Source organism: Phasianus colchicus, chromosome 2 (assembly GCF_987193195.1).
Source record: "Phasianus colchicus chromosome 2, bPhaCol1.hap1.1, whole genome shotgun sequence".
NCBI classification, from domain to species: domain Eukaryota; kingdom Metazoa; phylum Chordata; class Aves; order Galliformes; family Phasianidae; genus Phasianus; species Phasianus colchicus.
In genome coordinates, this window is record NC_143437.1 from 51,853,378 (window position 1) to 51,868,747 (window position 15,370).

General features: G+C 39.3%; 2 protein-coding genes across 14 annotated transcripts in view; one reads left to right on the plus strand and one right to left on the minus strand.

Moving 5' to 3' along the window:
• Positions 1-13,396, plus strand: part of SYTL3 (synaptotagmin like 3) — a 32,725-nt gene extending 19,329 nt beyond the window's left edge. For 12 of the 13 annotated variants that reach the window (XM_090135682.1, XM_090135674.1, XM_090135681.1 and 9 more), the window contains 8 exons: positions 1,827-1,970; positions 4,720-4,898; positions 6,536-6,638; positions 8,474-8,644; positions 8,848-8,962; positions 9,884-9,992; positions 10,496-10,698; positions 12,100-13,396. In XM_090135682.1, the coding sequence (XP_089991808.1) occupies positions 1,827-1,970; positions 4,720-4,898; positions 6,536-6,638; positions 8,474-8,644; positions 8,848-8,962; positions 9,884-9,992; positions 10,496-10,698; positions 12,100-12,230 (1,155 nt within the window). In that variant the 3' untranslated portion in view covers positions 12,231-13,396. The remainder of the gene's footprint in view (positions 1-1,826; positions 1,971-4,719; positions 4,899-6,535; positions 6,639-8,473; positions 8,645-8,847; positions 8,963-9,883; positions 9,993-10,495; positions 10,699-12,099) is intronic. The other variant, XM_090135683.1, reaches the window with a different exon arrangement.
• Positions 13,397-14,284: 888 nt separating this feature from the next.
• The window catches only part of EZR (ezrin), a 35,173-nt gene continuing 34,087 nt past the window's right edge, over positions 14,285-15,370 (minus strand). The window contains exons 12-13 of the mRNA XM_031611502.2: positions 14,992-15,240; positions 14,285-14,635 (exon numbers count right to left, since the gene is read on the minus strand). Coding sequence (XP_031467362.1) covers positions 14,471-14,635; positions 14,992-15,240 — 414 coding nt within the window. The 3' untranslated portion in view covers positions 14,285-14,470. The remainder of the gene's footprint in view (positions 14,636-14,991; positions 15,241-15,370) is intronic.

Sequence of the window (15,370 nt, forward strand, 5' to 3'; positions counted from 1 at the left end):
ATGTAGCTGCCCTTTTGATTACGTGTGGTATAAGACTGGAGCACCACTTTAGTCTCAAGAGCAAGATCTGTTTCTCATGTAACGTTTCCATATTTATGGTATGCTCCCAGCTTGATTCATTTAGTTTAATGTTGAAAGAGATTAAATTCAATAATAGAAGAAAAAAAATAACACAATCTCAACCACTGCAGCAAGCCTAAAGACTGAATTTAGGAAGTTGAATAGCATTTTTCTATGGCCTCCCACTATCAGTTCTTTAAGTTCATCAGACGAATCTAGGGAATTAAGTTCTATTATACTTAACTCAGTGGGAGAACAAACAGAAATGTGCAGGCTTGAGAAGCTGTTTGTGGTGTGTTTGTACCTATGGGTTACTGCTCCTGTGACAGTAGATGTGTGCTGCTGCAGAGTTAGGGCTGGATGTGAGTCTTGCTTATGATCTGATGCTAAGCTTAAGCACTTGTATTTATTTTGCATTGTCAGTCACTTATTTTCCACTTAACAAAGAAGTCTTTCCGATTCAAGCAGAAGCTAAAATACAGCATGAAGTAGCATGGTTAGGGTGTGAAACTGGTGTTTCAGATTTGTTTAAAAACCAGGCAAAAATCTCACTGCTGAGAAATACTGTGTTTTCAGGTTTTCTTTTTGAGTCTATATCTTGGATACGTTTTCTGTCTTTTTCCATCTTGCAAGGAAACTTAATGAATTCTTACATTCGTTTGTAAGGTATAGCAGTTATTACACATAACAATTTTTGTGTGTTATAATAACAGCATGCTGCTTTGGATTTTCTACATCCTGTCTTTTCAGAAGTAGTCTCAATGCGTTAACTGTTTCTGGCTGTTCTCATCCTTTAGTGCTGGTGGTGCAGGAGAGTTTTCTAGGTCTGTTAAAAACAATCTTTTTTTCATACAGATAAATCCTTATCCTTTTGTTGATCCAGTCACACTATCATCTTTCTAGCCTTTTGGATAATCCTTGTCATACAGTTGTATTCTTAGATTCTAACTCTAAAATTTCTCAGCTCGCTCTCATTTGAACCATTAATTCCCTTTTCATAGGTTTTATTGTTCAGGGGTAATGCTGTGTCACAGTGAGCCATATATGCCAGTCTTCCTGCCCCTCATTCTATAAAGTCTATCATTATTTGTAACAGGGGTGGCTGAAAGTAAATCTCAAGGTGTTCTGCTACTACATTTCTTTATTTTCTACCAATTACCAGGGTTTTTGTGGAAAGAGTGAGAAATTGAATGGTCTTAAAGTCAAGAAATCTCAGATTTTTTTTTTCTGTAATCAAAGCTAAATAAGAACTTGTCAGTCTGCTTCTATTTTCAGGTTTCTTTCAACCTACATTCATTCTTGCATAAATAGACGTGGGCATGTGTCATGATTTTACAAAATACTATTTTCGTTTTCCTGGAGGCAAGATTTTTTTTTCTTCCAAAATTACTGTTTTGTTAAAGACTAGTAAGGCCTATTATTGATATATTACTACTTCTGGTATGTTATTTGCAGACTGTCATTAGCAATTGCTGTGGTGGTGAACCACAGCTTAGCTGGTGGTGTGTTGATTTTGTTCTGGATGTAATGAATGTACTGCTAGCTGAAATGGGCATGTTGTAAGTCAACATTTAAATGAAGTTGCTACATTTATCTTGGAAGTGCGCCATCTGTGTGACATTGATCAGTGTGAGTTGTAGATATTTACTTAATTTTTGTGTGATACCATTCTGAAGGAACTGATGACTTTCTCTTTATTAAAAAAAAAACAAACAAACAAAAAAATCACAAGAAAAACGCAAAATAAGTTGTTGAATCTCTTACAGAAGAAAAGTACACCCAGTCTTCAAGATCTCTTCTATGGGGCTCAAAATGATAATGAAATTCTTACCAAAAGGAATTGCAAGCAAGGGGAAGACATAACAACCAGTCCCACAAGTGATGCCGTTTTCTGTGATGGCAGGAAACATGTAAGTTTAAGTGTGAAGCACAACAGAACAGCTACCAAATGGGGATCAATGTAAAAGCTAAGATATTGATTTATGTTACAGAATGTAAGAATTTTACTTGAGTTTCTTTCTGATAAAATGCTTTTGCCAAGCTCGTTGTAGAAACCCTGAACTACTCACAGCACAAGCCCAATAAAATTAATGACAGGTAATTGGTAGATGGATATAGCCATTAATAGTGAATAACGAATATATCAAGTTCCTCTGAGTTTTGCAAATTCAGCTAACATTCATTCTGTTTTGTGTTAGTGTTGAGATCCTGAGCATGATTCTTTCTAGACTAGTAGCTAGCTACTTTTTCTTATTACTTCATTTAACAAAAGGCTTTTGTTATTTTGCAAGAGATGTGGTAATGCAAATGCCAGTGGAAATTCAAATGTCAGAACATTGGTGAATGAAGAGAAAGCTGGCAGTTAAGGAAGTCAGGGGAACAGCTGATAGGCTTAGAGGATGTTACTGAAACTTCCTCTGATGGGTGGCATTTTGAATACTGAAAATTACAGAGAAGGAAGCTAGTTGTAAATGAATTCAGTACATCATTTAAAGTCTCTGTGATTAACCTTGGCAGCTGATCTCTATGTATTAGTAATAAGGTTAATCAGGGTGAAGTGTCCAAAGAATCCGTGACTGATCTTGTAAAGAAGAGAACTAAAATGGCTTTTGAGGAATCAAAATTAAACCAGCCCGCTCACTTACAGGGGATAAAAAAAACAAGGATTTTGACTCTCTCTTCCTGTTTACTGAGCTGTGGAGGCTGAGGTGTTGCACTGACAAATGAACAATGCTTCTGGGGGACACTTGTGATTCTGCTGGCAGCTGTTGGAACTAGGCTATAGATAACCACAACCCAATTTTAATAGTAAAATTCCTCTTATGGGTAAATGTTTGTTGTTGATGACTGCTCCATGAAAATATGTCTTCCAAAATATAGTATGATATTATTTCCAGTCATGCCAGCAGGAGTGCAGTACATAACTCATTGCTAAGTCCTTGTTTACAAAGCAAAACATGAGTGATATCTACACTGATTGAATATATATAAAACATGATTTCTGATCAGGTGGGAGATTAATGTAATGGTGTTCAATCCAAATATCATTAATCAGAATAGCTATCAAGGTTTTAAGAATATGAGGACCTGTGGAATAAATTTTGAGTCACATATGTAGAACTAATAAGATACATGAGATAGAAATGCACATAGTTTTTCTTTTTTTTTAGTGAAAGATTTTTGTGGAAAATAAACATTTTGGTCAGAAGAATAAAACTATTCTATGTCAGGATATAAAAGAGCAGAACTGAACAAAGCTGCAAGGGAGGTTGCACTGATATACATCTTGTGGTGAGAGCAAGATTATGTGCAACTTGCATCAGGTCACAACAGCCCTAACACTTGTGACTTCCTTAATAAGCACTCTGATCCTTGTTCCATCAGGTTTGAGCTTATGAGATTGAGTTGATAGCTTCTTTAAGTAAGCTGTTGCCATGCATATTAAAATGACCAGTTAGCACATCTGCAGCATTGACGAGAACATTTTGGCAGGAGTGTCTGCACAGAAGAAAGATCTGATCTTATAGACGCTGCTCTGCAGTCTTAGCTGCTGGGTTGTGCAATGCAGAACTCCTTGGTTAACCGACCCTGTGTGGGTTGGTGTTGTTTTTCAGAGGGAGGAGTGTTCTAATGCAGATATTTTAGCAATCTAGGACGATGTTACCATGAGATTAATCCCAACGACAAGCTTGTCCTCACGACATATATATGATGTGTAAAAAGATGCTAGAACGTATTTGGAAGAGCACCATTGTAGATGAATGGAGACCAAATTATTCTGACCCAGCTGACAGTTTGTTACAGTGAAGCCTGAGTAGCACTAGTGAGTTACGTGTCTGTGCTGGGCCACAGAAAAAGGCTGTAGTCTTCCTGTTCATTTCAGTGTCATGGCTTCTGTAAATGCTAGAAACAAATACTGTTTATATCTACCTGGATGGAGAGCATCCAAACCTTTGCCCTGTAGGTGCATGTAGGTGAAAGAAGAACAAAGTGGCTGAGGTGAGCCAGAAAACACCTCCCTAATGCGCTAACCCATGACAGCTGGATGTCTTTGTATATTAATATTTCCTGAGCAATCTACTGCAGTCTGTCATTTTTATCTGGAACTGGGTGATCTTCTAGAGTGTTTACTGCTTGTGCATTGATGCTTTTGTTTCTTTAATATCCAAATGAACCTAGTGTCTCAGGTTCTATTGTATTGATGCTGTAAGCATCAATAGCAGTCTAGTTCTGTAATTTGTGTGTTTGTAAATTTTGGGATTTTTCTGTAACTGTCACTTGTGGACAGAACTCTCTTCCTTTCAGGTACTTAGCCCATTTTATGATGGGAAACCACATAGCACTTTTATTGGGAGACGATTTCTAGATCTAGAAATGATCTAAGAAAGTACTTTCTTAACTGTGAGTTAATGGAATTAAAATAATGAGTAGAACAGTAGTGAGTTTAATAGAACAGTAGAATTGGGATTAGTTACAATTTTCAGGGCTCCTATGGAAGCAACGGAATGATTTTTATACTCGTTACCTGAGATCTTCACGATTTCTCATAGCTGTGTAGCAATAGCAATGTAGTCAAGGTAGTTCTGACGTTTGAGGGAAATAAGTCTCTTGTTCTTCTAGATCTGAAGCTACTTTTCTGAAACATTTGTCTTTTTCTAGGGGAGTTTGTATAGCCTTAACAGCACTTGCACTGAATCTGGCAACTTTGGCAAAGTGAGCGTCACAGGAGAAATAGAGTTTGCCATAAGATACATCTTCAAGGCTTGCATCTTAGAAATTTGCATCAGAGGATGCAAGAATCTGGCTTATGGAGAGGAGAGGAAGAAAAAATGTAATCCGTAAGTATTTTATAGAGAAGGAGAAAAAAACAGAATATTTTGTTTATTGTTTCAAAGGTACTTACATATGCTGTAATTGGATTCATATATGATGGCATGCTGTATTAAGACTTTCAGAACATCCAGTACATATCTGCACTTTTTACCTCTCTTCACTGGAAAGCGCACGTTTCATATTAGCACTACTTGTTCTCACAGATTTCTGCTATTAATTGTCTCCTTCCCTGCCTGTGAGCAGCCAGTTGGTAATCTGTGTTGCTGATGAGCACCTTTGGATCTTAAGAGTGGCAGTTTAGATTCTAACTACTAAGTTGTGCCTGCAAAATTAATACGCACATGGCTAAAATACAAGATGGAAAATTGAAAGCTGAGTCATGTTACTAATTTATCTACTGACTCAGTGTGGGTTACTGCCTGACACATGGACTCCACACACACTGCTTCTATGCTTCCACCTTCCTCATCAATAAGAATGGAATTTCAGATACTGCAACACTTCTTGAGCACCTTCAAGTTTTAATAATTATGTACTGCCACAAGAAGTAGTGTGCTTGCTTCCGTGGATAAAATGACTGGTTGGATGGTTAAGCCTTGGTGATTTGTTTGTTTGTTACTAAATGATCTCTGACCGTGCAGTAATCATTTGTGGAAAATCATCAAGCAGGATACCTAACTACATATTCTTGTCCCTGCTGTCACATGATTGCAGTCACCTTCACTCAGAAGGAATGTGGCTTTGCATATCTTGTGGAGGAAGTTCATAAAGATGAGCTTGGTGAGGAAAAGAACCTTGCTGAAAATGCAGGACTGTGAGAGTGCTGCAGGAGTGGGTCAAAGTTCTCCAAGTCCCCTGGTGATTGAGCAAGGCAAACAGTTGGAGGAAGCCTGAAAAGTGATGTGGGAAGAGTTGTGCAGTGAACATGATGTTCTCTAATGGTATATATTCATGTATTCATATATTTACATTGGTTTCCAAGCCAACACAAAAAGTACAGTCAGTGCACTCGACAGAAAAAGACAAAAACAGCCAACAAACTCATAAGTTGTGTTTAAAACCTATTGAATTGTTTAGCTGGTTGACCAGTTTGAAGTCTGACTGTCTACTTCTTAATTAAATTGATCTGGGGTGATGCAGTAAGAAGCTAAAAGTTCTTATACCTGTATATTTTAAAAAGTAGTTTTAACTATAGATAGGTTTGGAAAGAATAGGGAATACTTGTAAGTTCTGCACTGATTATATGAAACTCTTATCTTAACTCTTCATTAATTAAGAAGTCATTTAAAAATTGGCTTAACTCATGTTATCTAAAATACATACCAAAAACACCTGTTTCAAAATTTGCCTGCCACATTGTGAGCCATCACTCTCTATTGCTAATACTCATCAGTTTTGAAGCTATCACATAAACATGACCAATTGGATTCCTTAATATGGAGAATAATGCTTAAATCATACTTTTTAGATGACCTAAACATGGGTAAATGGTGTTGATGCTTGATATTGGTTCAACTCAGCTTCCAGAAGACATTTTTAACTGTTTTTCATTGAGTCAGCATTAAGGTAATTTCAAACACTTTAGTTGCTCTTCTACTTATCACCCTCTGGTCACTTTCTGTATGACCTCTCTATTCTCAAGGTATGTCAAGGTTTATTTACTTCCTGATAAATCTTCTCGGAGTAAGCGGAAGACAGCTGTCAAAAAGAACACAGTGGATCCAGACTTTGATGAGACTTTGAAGGTACTGTTTGCAGTTGTGTCCTGCTAAACATGCTTTTCCATGGTAACGTCTCCTCCTATGACGTACAGTCCTGTGAGTTCAGAAATGTCTTGGTGGGCCAATTCTAGAAGTTGGTGACAGCAGCCATTAATAAATGATGGGTTTCTATCTGCAAATGGTTTTGGAATTACATGAATAACTGGCGAACTCTCAGTTAAATCTGCTTTTGTGCGTGAAAACACTGGACGAATGTGTTGCTCTGAGATACCTTATGGCAAAAGCAAAGTGTCTTCTATAGTGTCTTCTACACGCTTATTTGGTGTGTTCAGGAACTGAGTGGATTGCAGAGCAGAGTTAATTTTATGCTGCTATCCCTTTCAATTAATACCCTCTTATGCAGTGTCCTTGCAGTTAGCTGAATGCTGACTGAATTCCACTTTGCTAAAATGTTGTCTGCTCCCTCTTCCCTGTGCAGCTGTTACCAGACTGTCTCTCTGGACTGTCTCATTTCAAACATTAGTAATCCCATCAGAGAACAGTAGGTATGATTTGAATTCATTAGTGCCTTCCACTATTACTTTAGCAACCTTGTAACAACATTGTGTAGAACATAGAAGCCATTATTCTCACTTCACAGGCACTTAATAGGATGTGAAGCTGAAGCCAAGTACTGTCAGCAGACAGAGCTGAGATCAGTTTGGTTGTTTCCTGCTTCAGTTTTGTGCAGAGATAGCTATAAACCCATCTCTTTGTGTTCATCAGTGAGCTGCAGCAGCAAATAAGATGATGTGTTCTTCAGTAACGTGTTGTAAAAGGCAGGGAACAAAATCAATGGAGGGACAAGTTTATAATATTTCTCCTTGAACTACATGAAAGTTTCAGTATGTCTGAATATCAGGGCTTAAACTGGGAGAAAAAAGCATCTATCATTGAAATATTTGGTTCTTACTTCATAGTCCCTTTTCAATGCCTGATTAATGCAGAGCTGATAGGCAATGAGAGTTGTGTCCAAGCTGGCTGTGTGAACATTCAGGTTAGTTAAATTAGAAATAACTTAAATTGATTTAAACATGTGGAAATGGTTGATTGAATATAGTGCCAGTGCAGATAAACTACACCTGAAAGCTGAGATCCAACTCAGTGGTATCTCTGGCTGCAAATCCAGACACCTGCACCTAGGCTGTGTTAGTGAAGAGCATTAGGTGCTCTCAGGAGTCACTGGAGTGATTCAGGGCTGTTTGTCCCGTAGCCTACAGCCAGCTTATGATTCAGCACCTCAGTGTTGGTAGCAATGCCTGCAGCCATGCCATCGCCTTTGGCTTCCAGGTCACCTGTAGGTGGTATCGTGCTTACCAATCCATTGTGGGTATCTTAGATACCTAACAACACCTCGAAGGGCTCTAACTACGCTTAGGGAGTAGATCAAGGCTTTGATGACAGGTCTCCTGAACTTCCTTGCTCATACTGACTGCACTATGTCTCCGCTGACCAGAATGGAAGTTTTAGACCTTTGTTAGGTGTCTTAATCTTGAACTGACCTCCAACTGTAGCAGTTAAATTGTACTGGGAGTGTAAAATAGAAAAAAAAAAAAAAAAGATTTAAATAAAACAAACTATAAAGATGTAGATTAATAATTAGCAGTGCAGGCCAAGGTATTTTTGGAATGTAGTTTTGCATTTGCATGGGGCATTTAGCGTTTAAGGAGTGAGGTAACAGGTAAATTGCAAAGCACATTCAGACAGCATAGTTCTGTCTGCATCCAGGTGCCTTCAGCCATGCTTTAGTTGAGCTGCCTGTTAGCATCTTGTGAACATTCATCCTGTGCACTGCTTGTAAATGCTGTTTATCTTTCCAGTACAAGATTGAGCGCTCCCAGCTGGGAAGTCGGCAGCTTCAGATCTCTGTGTGGCATGCAGGAGCACTCAAGTACAGGGTGTTTTTGGGAGAAGTGGTGATTCCATTAGCAGCGTGGAGTTTTGAAGATAGCTCAATGGAGTCATTCAGCTGGTACCAGCTCCAGTCCAAGGTGATTGTTAATTTGTGCTTAGTTTTGTCTTAAGAAGTGGATGTAATGATAGAAAGCTATGAAAGAGATCGTCCTTCTGAGGTCACTGAGGCAAGAATGCTGTCAATCCAGCCCTCAAGTAAGACCTGCTACGTATATAAATGAGCTGTGAGAATGATGTGGAATAGAATGTAATTCTGATTTCTGTATGTCTCATTCTTCAGCATGAAAAGCCTGAAGATAATCTTATTCAATACAGTGGAGAACTCCTGGTGTCTGCAAGATTGTCAGTACCAGCCCAGTATAAAAATTTCCAGTTTGAAAGGTGGATGATGGAAGGTATAAAACATTCCAGTGTGTCCTTGAATGAATCCCTTGGCTAGAAAAGAATTGAGACCAATGAAGAACTGACAGTTCTCATATGGAGTTTGTATGCAGTTTTTAGTATGTTATATTTAATTTTTTTTTACAATCGAAACATTTGCCAGCTGCAACTTTTTTTCTTATTTTTAATGCCAGAAAAAAGGAATCATTGTAATGGTTGTAGTATGATGTATCAAGATGTCTGGGAAGCTTGTGCTTATTGTGGTGTTGCTGGTAGACCTTACTGTGAAAGAGATGCAGTAGTTTCACTGTCAGAGGTAGAGACTGCCGATTTAGGAAAAAGGTGGAAAGGAATGGCTCCAAAGGTACCAAACAAGCATCCTTGGCTTCCTCCCGTGGTCTCATTTTAGGGAGATTGTTTCACTTTAAAAATGTTAGGTTCAAAATGTGCAATCAAGATTCAGGTTTTGGTGATGGATGACTTGCATGGTATGTTAAACCCTGAAGTAGCGTATCAGATCAAATATCTGCTGATGTAGAAATACAGATATTTTGAGGGCAGTGGATAGGTCAACCTCATTTCTTACCTCCCTGGTTCATGGTGAGGTATGTAAGGGTCTAGAGGTCTCGTAAAGCTGTGTTCAGGACTGTAGAACATGTAGAGACCAATAGAAAGACCTTAATTAGCTGTTAGATTAGTTCTACTGCCTTTCTTTTCTGAATAACCCCTAAGCCACCAGCTGGCTTTCTTCTACTCTTCTTCTGTCTGCAATTCCCTGTGTCCTTGCCCTGTAAATAGAGCTGTAAAAGAGCATTGATCATCTTATGCAGCAGTGGATCCTTATCAAAATTGTAATATTCCTTTTTAATTAGTGACATCTTATGTTATCAACTGGACTAATTGGTTACTTAATGCGATAACCTTTCCTATTTCAGGAAAAAAAGACCAAGAACTTTCCAACTGCCAGCTTCAGGTTATGATATTTGGCGCCAGGAACTTGCCTGTGCTGAGATCCGCTGGAACGCTGAACTCGTTCGTTAAAGGGTATGTATGAGACTTAACACTTCAAATGGAAAATATGCAAACATCCCGTATAGAGGTAAGAATTAACTTGTTGTCAGCAGGAGACTGTTGTATGGAAATGGCACTGTCCACACTTGGTCAGTCTTGTTCATAGTGGTGCCAGTTCACACTTGAGCATCTGCAGAACAGCGGCCCTCAGAAGGGCAGTGAGGTGTCCTGAATGAAACATCAGAGTTTGCTGTTGTCATTAAAATTTAAAATTCACTAAGGATTCCTTCAACAGTCACTGACAACAGAGGAAAAGCAGATTTGGAGACCCACACTGATGGCAGGAAGAAAAAGCCAATCCCGAAAAGAAACTGAATAGCATCATTTCTACCTTGTGCTTAAGCTATTTAAGGCAAATCAAAGTATCCTGATTAGGGTAGTGCAAACATTCTGTTTTCTGATTGAGAAATACTGCTTGGATCAGTAAACTTGCTGAACTTGCACTGTATTTATTTTTTGGGGGGTGGGGGGAAAAGCTGTCTTATCCTTTCAGACCAAGCAGAGTTAAAGCAAAAGTCACCTGTGGTGAAGAAAGAAGACTGTCCTCAGTGGAAACACTTGTTTGTCTTTGATGTTACCCCAGCTCAGCTACAGCAGTCATGTCTACACTTGACTGTCTGGGACCAGTCAACTTTTGGCTCACGTGATCAGTTCCTAGGGGGAGCCAAGCTTGGTGCAAGTAAGTTCTTTACTGATAAAAGCTGATGTTAATTTGGGTGGAAGAAAATGTTTATTTTGCCTTCTAAACCATATTTGCACTGCACTGTTACCATGTGCCTGACATACAGCCCCCAGTCCCTGTCCTAAGAGACTTGCAATCTCAGGCTTTGATCCTGCTGGAAGCAATGCCTGTGTTTTAGTGCAGAAACTCCGGGTCATCAATAGGAACTGACAGGCAAAGCTTTTTGTTAGCATGGGAATGTTCTGGGTCAGTGCTTGGTCCTGCAGAAGACAAATAGAGCAGGGAATGAAAGATATGTACAGAGCTCTAGCTGTGGTGATTCAAGACTTGTTCCTGAGTGGTTTTCTCTACAACTTGGCTGTTTTAAAAATGCTATGAACTACATCAAAACTGAGCTCAAGAAGTAAGTCTATTAGAGTTCAACCTTGCAGATATTTGTGTTTATTTTATATCCACATGCTATTTCAATAGAAGGTACAGAAAATGAAGCTTGCTCAAAAGTCTTAAAGGAACTATTGCATGTCTGAACTCTGGTCTTAACATAAAGAGAGAAGTTTCTGAAGGCTGAGAAATGTACAGGAAATCCTTTGCTCAGTGACCAGGCCCTGCATAAACTAAGCATTGAACAGAGAAGTACTGACACTTGATTGTCTGACAGTAAATGCTTTGCTTTTGGTATTTGAGATGAAAGGCTTAAGCTGGAGATTCATGTCACTTCATAGAATCACAGAATGGCCAGGGTTGGAAGGGACCTCAAGAATCATGAATCAACCCCCCTGCCACATCATTATTTAATGCTAGACCAGGCTGCCCAGGGCTCCATTCAATCTGGCCTCGAACACCTCTGGGGATGGGGCATCCACAACCACTATGGGCAGCCTGTTCCAGCACCTCACCACTCTCTCTGCAGCCTTGCTATACTACTTTTTCAGAAAAATATTATCACTAATAATGTGGTCTGCAGGCTTCCTCCTGAGCTTGGTTTGGATGTTCTTAAAGCATTTGCCTTTCTGTTAGAGCTTCTTAGTGACAGCAATTATCCGTACCCTAAGCCTAGTAACGCATTACAGACAATGAAGATGAAGTGGCATCACCTATTCTACCACTTTTGAATTGTGCATTTGCCCCTTTACTTTTGGTTATACAACAAAGAAAGTTCTTTGCTGCAGACTGAATTCTTCACTGAGTGATCCAAGTTTAACAGCATATAAATGATGCTTCAAAAGCATAACTACAGTTTATTACAAATAAGACAAAGAACTCCAGAACAGCTGACGTTGGCTAAGAACTGGGAGAAACAGCTTGTTTGTGCAGTCATTTGGGCCTGGACCTAATAAAATCTTTGGGTAAGGTGAAATGAAAAGTAGCCCTATGACCTTTCATTTTGCTTTCTTGCAGAGCAATTGTTTGGTTTTGCAGACCCCATTTCTCCATCAGTGCTTCAGTGGGAAGAAGTGTTCCGCAGGCCAAACACGTGGATGGACTTTACACTTATACTGCATTCAAATATGGAAAACTTTAAATCATGAAGATAATGGCCTGCCTTCCCTTCTCAGTGGGTGATAGTTGGGATGGGAGTGGTGCATACATTCTAAGCATGGTGAACACCTACTTCTGTGTTTGGGGAATTGAGTTGTAAGTTTGAATGGTTGTGATACTGAAGGTTTTATTTCTCAAAAATCTAAAGCTTTGTTATCTTATCATACACTTAACCTTTATCTCTAGGTGAATATTGTTTCTCAGGAGTAACAAACTGAAAGGCATTATGCTGACAAGGCACTAGTAGACAGATGGTATGCAGCTTTCTCTTTCTGGATATAGAGTTACAGTTGTTCAAACACAGATAAGGAATATTGCATAGAGATAAATGACCATTTTCTTATTAAAAAAAAAGTTACTATTTCACTCCAGATTTCATGCTTTGTGACCAAAGGAAAGTAAAAACTACCTCATCTCTTACTGCAAAATTATAACAAGCAGTGCTTCAGAACTATCTCCAGTGCCCATACTACTGATCCAAAAACAATTTGGCCTGCATGCCACACAGCTTTCTAATGTGTGCTGTACTACCCAGTTAGTTATAAATTCTCCTTTGGTGGGAGGAGTGTGGCACATCCAACTAATAGAATAAATACTGTTAGAGGGAGTTCCTTGTTTTTACCAGCAGCTGCTGTGAACTGGTGTTAACATGTCAGACGGATCCATATGGTGTATGGCACAGTTCAGCTTATCACTTATTCATGTCAACTAAGTGGAAATGCACGCTTAAAAACCTCATCTATACAGCTTTACCTGGTGCTGCTGTTACTTACCTCTCCCTCGGAGCAGGTGAAGATGGTCTCCATTCATCATTACAGCAAATATTATCCCTTCTTGCCAGCTCAGCGGTGTTTAAGGACATAATAAAGAAGGGAAGCATACACTAGCCTTGGAAGTGAGAAGTCAGCACCCTTTTTCATTAAAATACACTCCTACTCATGAAACACTCAACTCAAAATCCTTTGTTACTTTGCAGATCTTTTATTTAGATGTTTGCTGCTGCAAATAAAAAAAAACACAACACCACACAAGAAGATTCAACTCGAGTATAAAGCAGCACAGATGTTGTAAATGGAAGAGAAGAGCTGACACCATGCTGTATCTCACTTTCTAACAGATTTTCAAGGAAAAGGGGGAGATTAGTGGGGAAGGAATGGTCACAGAAATGCTCTCTAATAGAGAGATACACCTGTGATATAAACAAGCAGTCCCTTCATGTTTGGAGTCTGAAACTTTAAATCAAACATTTAAAAAATTAGAAAATTTGTTAGAAAAATAGGTGCAGTAAAATTGTATATATTGGATCCATGTGTACATATCAATTTCCATTAAGTAAAAAAATGATCTTTACAAATAATGCTTTATAGTAAATAATCAGTTATACTGCAGACTACAGTGTTCAGGCGTCTTTACAGATGCGAGTCATTAAATCTGAAAAGTAACAAAATATACAGAGCAAAACTATTTCCCTTTTAAACTAGTACTTCAATCCACATACTGCATATTTTATATATATATATAAATACTACACTATAACTGATCAGTTATGAAACTGGAATGCAAACACAGTAGTGTATTATTCCAACAGAATATTTGCCTAGTTGTTACAGGAGGAGGGTGCCCTGTTCTGTGCCACACTTGGAGCTGTCGCTGCAGCACTTCTCCAGTTAAGCACAGCAATCAGGAAAAGCCTTATTTCAATGCAGTACACTTCTGAGGTGCTGTCAGTTCTCTTTTGTTTGTGTGTCAGGAGGGCATAAAGACAAAGAAAACAGAGTGCTTGTGCATGCATCAGCGCACACACAGCTGTTTGCAATTCCTGACTTGTAACCTCTCACCTGTTGGACATCACACTGTAACACAAAGACATATGGCACAAAATTCACCCCCAGTTGCTAATTTTTAGACCAAGGTGAATCCAGCACCTGCACAGGACATGCCTCTACAACTACATGTGGATTTGTGTTGGCTAGAGAGAGATGTGACATAAGGCCTTTTGGCACTAAGCAAAGGCATGAGCAAGTTACCAGGAGCAGAGGTAAGATCGATTTTTAACTATACCAAATTTAATACATGGTATGAAAGAAAAGGGAGATGCAAACACCTCTGGGTTTAGAGAACATTTGTTAAATACCGTACAGTGACCCCTCCTCAGGGTAAAAACAAAACCAAAACCACAGCATTAAGATCTGCCTTTCCCACAGTCTTGCCTTCTTGTTGTAAGCACTCCTTACATTGCCTCAAACTCATCAATTCTCTGCTTGGTGTTGCCTTGTCGGATCTGCCGCAGCGTCTTGTACTTGTCACGGCCCTGTCGCACGTTCTCCGAGTGGATGATATCATTTTGGGTCCTCTTATCTTCATCTCTAGCCTGCGCCAGCTCATCTGTCAGTGCCTGCAATGGAGAGAATATTAAATACAAATTATACACAAGAAGCTTTCAACTTCCAACAGCAGTGGTTTTGGTGAGACTTTTTTGACAGTTCTTAGATGACCAGACAAGTCACCATGTGAATTCAACATATGGTTCCCATAAACAAACAGTATGGATGATGCAACTTTCTGATGACTCAAAGTCTGAACAACAAGAACAACCTTTTTGTACACTGCCTTTAATTCAAACTTCCCTATAGGACCCGTAAGCAAAGGAAAAAAAATCATGCTTTGTGTGCTTAACCAAGAGGTTAAATTACCTATTTTCTATGAACAAAATCTTTTGTCAATTCTCCTCCTCCGAACACTTTCTCTTACCTTCAGTTGCCTCTGCACACGCTCATTCTTCTCTGCTTCAGTAATGCGTTTCTCCTCATTGCGGTCATTCCTGATCCCCTCACTGGAGAACTCTGCGCTGTAGGCAGAGTACTCAGACCCCTCATCATGCAGGTTATCGTGCACGTGGTAGTTCACCGGCTCGTAGATGGGTGGGGGTGGAGGTGGAGCAGTCATTACCAAGTGTAGCTCCTCCTTTGTCTTTACCAGATCCTCCTGGGCTTCCCTAGCCTTTGGGGAAAACAAACAAAAGTGAAAAGGTCATGAGATTTGCATAGGTCTACTTCTTGAGCCTGCCAAGGTCCCTCCAGATCCCTTCTTTCCAGTGTGTCACCAATGGATGTGGTCAGGCTGACATCAG